The sequence below is a fragment of the Anneissia japonica genome, unplaced genomic scaffold (assembly GCF_011630105.1).
Source record: "Anneissia japonica isolate Jap-2015-1 unplaced genomic scaffold, ASM1163010v1 scaffold287984_len174378_cov152, whole genome shotgun sequence".
NCBI classification, from domain to species: Eukaryota; Metazoa; Echinodermata; class Crinoidea; order Comatulida; family Comatulidae; genus Anneissia; species Anneissia japonica.
The window spans coordinates 28232-34902 of record NW_022749600.1 but is presented as its reverse complement, the minus strand read 5'-3'; the positions used below and the strand labels follow the sequence as shown (position 1 = coordinate 34902).

General features: G+C 37.1%; 1 protein-coding gene across 1 annotated transcript in view; it reads right to left on the bottom strand.

The window, feature by feature from the left end:
• LOC117121119 (low-density lipoprotein receptor-related protein 6-like) overlaps window positions 1-6671 on the bottom strand; it is a 33072-nt gene that overhangs the window by 9218 nt on the left and 17183 nt on the right. The window contains exons 8-9 of the mRNA XM_033266220.1: window positions 2461-2526; window positions 1583-1648 (exon numbers count right to left, since the gene is read on the bottom strand). Coding sequence (XP_033122111.1) covers window positions 1583-1648; window positions 2461-2526 — 132 coding nt within the window. The remainder of the gene's footprint in view (window positions 1-1582; window positions 1649-2460; window positions 2527-6671) is intronic.

Below are 6671 nucleotides of genomic sequence, written 5' to 3'. Positions count from 1 at the left end.
CCACTGGTTACCTCCACCCAGTTAGATGAGGATCCCTTAAATTGAACTTTCTGAAAACGTTTAGTCAAAAATGACTTTAACCAGTACCAGATATCCCCAGAGATGTTAAATTGCTGGGAAAGCTTATTTAGGAGAATATCATTAGGCATCCGGTACATGACTTTTTAGGTAAAAAACCGTGTTGGTTCTCAATGAGCAAACAATTATCAGTAGCATGCTGCAGAGGTGCTTGTACCACCAGCCTCTCCAGCATTTTACCCACAACATATGTTAGAGCCACCGGGCGGTAGTTGTTAAAATCGGTAGTCACTCCTTTCTTAAAGATAGGAGTGACATGTGCCCTCTTCCAACCCTCAGGCACGCTACCTGATAAGAGGGAAATATTAAACAACTCGCAAAGAACTGGAGAAAAAGTTGGAGCGCAAAGCTGGAGAGCCTTGGAGAGAGGTTATCTGGGCCTGCAGCCTTGTTTGTTTGAAGTTTCTGCAGCATCCTAGTGACCTGCTCAACAGAAAAATAAACATTAGATAAGGTTAGTAGTGGATATAAACAAGGTAAGGGATGTTCAGGAATGTTCTCAGAATTATTAAAAACGGAAGAAAAAACGTTTTGAAAACACTGTGCAATATCTCCTGGATGTTCTATTTGTGTTCCGTTATTTATAAAAACATTAGCACAAGAAGATTTACGTTTCATTCTGACATGACCCCAGAATCTACGTTTGTTATCAGAAGATGAGAACAACTTGTTTACATAGTTATAGTATGCTTTTTTGGTCTTATATTTTACCTCATTTCTAATTTCTTTATATTTTATCCAAGTATCCATTGATTGAGTCTTTACAAATTTTTTGAACAACGCTCTTTTCTTATTGGCAAGCTTTAGAATATCTTTAGAGATCCATGGCTTGTTCTTAGATTTCTTGCGTAATTTAACTGGGACACTGTCTTTAATGGCAGCCTCTAACAGATCCAGGCAACCTTCCCAAGATGAGTTGATGTCCTGATGGTCAATCACCATACACCATGGAGCAAGGTGCAATAGCTGGTTAAGATGGTAGCGTCTGCATTTGCATAAGATAAAAACTGTCGAACGAGTGCTGGTTCTGGTTGAGCTTTTCGCATTTGGAGTTTGAATTCAACAGCAAAGTGATCTGATTCAAGAGGATTTTCAGCTGTTTTGATTAACGCAAGTCTGTCAGGATGATTGATATAAAAATGATCTGATTGATATAAAAAAAAATCTGAGGCGGCAGCCTTTGAATGAGATAAGACGAAAATTTTCGTCTTAAGGCAGGTATGTTTTCATCTTAAAGTTAAGACGATTTTAAGCAAATTTTAAGCAATTTCTAAGCTAAGCAATATTGATAAATCTGACTTAAGCAAAAAAATGGATTTAAGACGAATTTAAGCAAATTTTCTTGCTTAGCAAGTTTGATAAATCCGCCCCCAGATCCCTAAGACAGCGAATGATAGCTCACGTGAAGACGGATGATGAATATTAAGCCGGGTACATATTGCGCCGTATATAGTTTCAGATCACAGTATTATATCTAAAATACAATTTAATTTTAATCACCTACCTGTGGTTTGTGCATGCCTTGCTGTGGTTAAATATGACGTAGTGTTTATTGTGGTTGTTGTAGTCGCTATTAAAGAAGAAATAGTCAGTTATCGTTTATTTTTTAATGTTTTAATTACGAACGAACACAATAAAAACTTTGTCCAAAGGAAGGATTAATATTAGACGTACATATTATATATATGGAATTGAACCCAGGACCTTTAACTTACACGGCGAACGTCTTACCATCTAGACCATGCAGACCATGCAGGCTTTCGTTGGTTGTTTCGATCCGGTAGCCACTGCGAGTCTTTCAACATTCTCAACGCGTACCCATAGCAATTCGAATAACACTAGTCCGCGCATGCCTGTAGCACAATCTAAGGTCTGAATAGATACACCTTCTACTGTGCAATTTGCAATAAATATATATACAAATTTGAAACGTTATTAAAGAGGGGGAAAAATAGGTGTCCCAACCTCAATTTGATCCTGGGAACTTCTGCTGTCTATGTAGATGCCTTTAACAAACTAGGCTAAAAGTATCTCGTCGGAGATTTTGTCTTATCGTCACCTTCGATCTCTGATTTGCCATGCATCAAAGTCTAGTGGCGTCTAACTACGTGTGCACATGATTGTGAAAAATTAGATGCTTTGATCTGATTTTAATCTTCCCAACAATGCCTCATTGGCCCAATTGGTTAAGGCAACACACACACACATACACACACACACAAACGCACACACACACACACACGCACACACACACACACACATATATAATATATATATACATATATATAAATTATATATATATATGTATTTTATTTTATTTTATTTTCAAATCCTTATAATGTTTCAGATTATTATATTTAAAATCATATTTAAATCGCTTACCTGTGGTTTGCACATTCCTTCGTGTCGTCAAAGGTGACGTAGTGGTTATTTCTGGTGTTGTAGTTACTATACAAGAAAGAATATGTAGTTAAACGATTATGTTTTAATACTATAAACGAACAGAATGAAGACAATTTTGTTAAACAAAAAACTAACATTAAACATCCATTATCAGAAGAACCCGATTAACGACTTGCTTATAAAACATACTATAATATTGCAGCAATAATATGGGCATTATGGTTTGTACCTATAAGGTACCGGAAATATAAAGTTTCAATGAATATTTTTTGAAGGATTGCGTGGCGAAATAAAAACATATATTAATGCTTGCGGTGCACCACGTAGATAGTTCTAAAAAGAACTTCAGGGGCGGACCGGCCCCGCCCCCCACCCCCCACTTTTGGGAGGTTAAAAAAAGAAAAAAAAAAGAAAAAGAAAACCTTCTAGGACAGTGTTGTCTCGATCGGCCAACTTTCGCCCCCACCCCCTTCGCTCCCCCACCTTCGATATCTTGATGGACCGTACTGTATCGTGTTTGTGAGTTTCTATAGCTTCTCTGGTCCGTCTCAAATGCCAAGATGGTACAGTGGCTATTAGTTCAGATTAATCGCAACATACGCGATGTTGTAATTTGTGGGAGTGCATGATAGATGACTTTTGTTGTTCCCCTCTCCTAGCATGGCCTTGGTGCCCCATATGCCTTGTGTGGAGATCACGTTCTGTTTCATTGAAACCTTTCCACACTCGCATGGAATCCGATAAACTCCTGGCTGGCTCTGTGCTGGTGGTCTATCCTTGTGTGTTTGTAGAGTCCAGGATAGTTTGTTAGGTGCACTATGAAACACTTTAATATTTAGTAGAATGCATTGAATACGATGTGAAAGCTGTCCCAAATATGGAACTTTTAAGACCGAAAGCTCGATTTTACTTTCACGCTGTAGACTCTGATATCTACGGCATTTATTAATGGCCACTGACCCAAAGTATAAACAAACCACATTTAAAAGGTGGAAAAATCAGTTAACATACATCTTTCTTTTTAAAGAAGCATATATAATACATTTTGCAACATCTTTTAATAATGATAATGATGTGAATTTTCTTGTTAGCCCCTGTCACACTGTAGCCTATAGAGTCAACGTATGCCGACGTTTATCAAAATATTGGTTAAAGCCCCTGTCACACTGTAGCGTATATAACCAACGTATGCCGACGTTCATCAAAATATTGGTTTACGTTCGCGTAAGTTGACATTCGTTCGTGACACGTTCGTAATACTTTTGGCATACGTTGTATTCGTTAGCTTTTCGTTTGGGGTACGCTGGGGCCGATTTTAATTTTTGGATACGGTGAGCATTCGTTGTTTGAACGTTTCGCATGTTGGGTACACGTTGGGTTTACGTTTTCTGTTCGTCCGTTGTTTGTCGAAACACGTTCAATCCCATCTGAAACGTTGCCATAGCAAATGCATAACGCATTCATAGCGTTTATCTAACTAATGAATAACGAATGGCCAGCGAACACTCAGCGTATACCGACCTACAACAACGTTTACAAGGCGTCAATACGTTAGGCATACGTGTGACATTCGCTGGCATTCGTTGTGTACGCTGAACATTCGTTGGGCGAACGCGCTGTCATTCGTTAAATGGACGCTAGATGTACGATGAGCATTCGTTTCTTATTCGTTGGGCGTTCATCTTTCATGCAAAAATGTTATTTTTTTGCCAAAACAATTGAGCGTATTTGAGCGTATCGTGACTTAGGGAAAAAATGAGAACGCTCGGCTTACGTTAGGTCTTTCGCTACTATGTGACAGGGCCTTTACGTTCGGCGTAAGTTGACATTCGTTCGTGACACGTTCGTAATACGTTTGGCATACGCTGTATTCGTTAGCTGGTCGTTGAGGTACGCAGACGTACGCTGGGGTCGATTTTACATTTTGGACATGTTCAAAATTTTGAGCGTATGACAACGACATTCTGCATAATACGCTTTGTATACGGTGAGCATTCGTTGTTTGAACGTTTCGCACGTTTGGTGCACGTTGGGTTTACGTTTTCTGTTCGTCCGTTGTTCGTCCAAGTACGTCCAGTCCATCTGAATCTTTTCCATAGCGAATGCATAACGTATACACAGCATTTGTCTAACTAATGAGTAACGAATGGCCAGCGAACATTCAGCGTATACCGACCTACATCAACGTTCACAAGGCGTCCATAAAAGATAAAAGCTTAATTTTGAAAGGACATGTATAAAAATATGAAAGAATCATTTTTTTCCAAAAACCCTTGTACAAAAGGTAAACTAAAAGAAAATGTAACTCATCTCCAATTGCCTTATAAGAAAATACTTTACATAATCGAACTCAATCGTTCTTTTTTACTTCAATGTCATAAGCTCCTAAACGAAATTTTGTAAAAGGTCTTTACAATATGAGTATTATTTTATAAACTTTGAAAAATCTGGATAGTCTTCAATGAATTTTTGTTGTTTTATGTCACATAACAGTTTGTTGAAATTTTGAATAATATGAATTATTTAGTTGCAACTAAACATGATTAAACAACAAATAAATAACGGCCCTGAGTGTTGGGAGTTATTTATTTATTTTTTTGTGACAAATTCTGGATTTCAAGAGGGTCATGTATATCTTGCTGAAAAACACACTGGAAGTTCATTATGACCATCTACAGTCACATTTTTGTCAATTCTAACCAAAGCAAGGTTAATCCATCGTCTTAGTAGGAGGACAAGTCTTCTTCATGCAATACTCGAACGTTCGATGTTGGTCTAAATGTACCATTATGCGAACCTTCTTAATCTAGGATAGTTCGGTAAAATCTAATAAATTATTGATAATCATCCTGATAGAACATATTTTCCGCATGAGCTATTTGCAAGTCTGTACCAACCTCATTTTGTCGCGAAGGACCTGTGCTCGATTTTGGTAGAACAACACACGACGCACCATTCACCTTTTACGGCCCTGGGATTCAGGCTTTGTATTGGCCATGTATTTGAACCAATAAAAGAATAAAACAAGTGATTGATAGTAGATTCTGGAGTTTAATTTACATTTACTGTCAGTCTGAAAATACACAATATTGTTTTAGTTGTTCAATTGAGTTGCGCTATGTTCAAGTCTGCGTCAGCCTGAGTGATCAGTTGCTCCATTTCGCGATTCAACTGTTGTGTGGGCCCTCTTATGCTTCTTCCATTCTAGTACAGACTACCTGCAGTGGCGTAACTAGGTTGTGAGGGGCCATGGCTCAAGGGTACAGTCGGGACCCTTCGCGCATGCAAATTTACTATGTCAACTAAAATGTGCACCACAGATGTATTGCTTTTGGAGCAAGGCTCCTTCCGATTTCTATAATGTTTTGACAATAATTAATTCTGGATTATTAGATTTTTATTTTTTAGATGGTCTGAGAGAGCATCTTTGAAGAGCCGCCTATTGGTTGGACTGACCATCATAATTAAGCATTTCTACTTCTCAAGACCAAAAGAAAACGCACATTTGCTATATTTATTGAATTGATGTTTTTATTAGAATAGTCAATGAATACTGTCAACAATTATTTTACATATTGGTTCTATTTACTTAAGCTAAATAAAATTAAATGGATCATACCGGTACCTCATTTCATAAAGTATGTATGACTGTGATTATGTTAAACGCTTAGCCGACAAACATCTTTAAATAATCATTCACTTATAAACAAATGCAAGAGTAAAATTTGAAAATCCAAACGTTTGTAGGATGAAAAGAAAAAATTCAAACAATATCCATCCAAATCCTGATTGTAAATATGTTAGCGACTATTTAATATATAGGAACAGACATTTCAAACACAATTAAAAAAGACAACACAATAGAAAACCCAAAATTGTAATTACACACTTAATTTTACAACACTTGTAACTGGTAATATTGAAAAAATAAAATGGAATGCTTATTTAAAAATTGTAACATTGATGTTCATAGTTTCGATACTAGGCTATAAACTTCACTTGCATCATGCTATATCGCGATATCTCTATGTTCCATTATAACTAAATTATTAATGAATGGTATGGTTCTAAACAACTGGAAAGTCTCAATGACTAACCCCATATACAAAGGTAAAGCTCTAACAACTACAGATCAATCTCAGTGGTATGCCACATAGCAAAATTGTTGAAAAGGAAGTCCAAGATCAAAT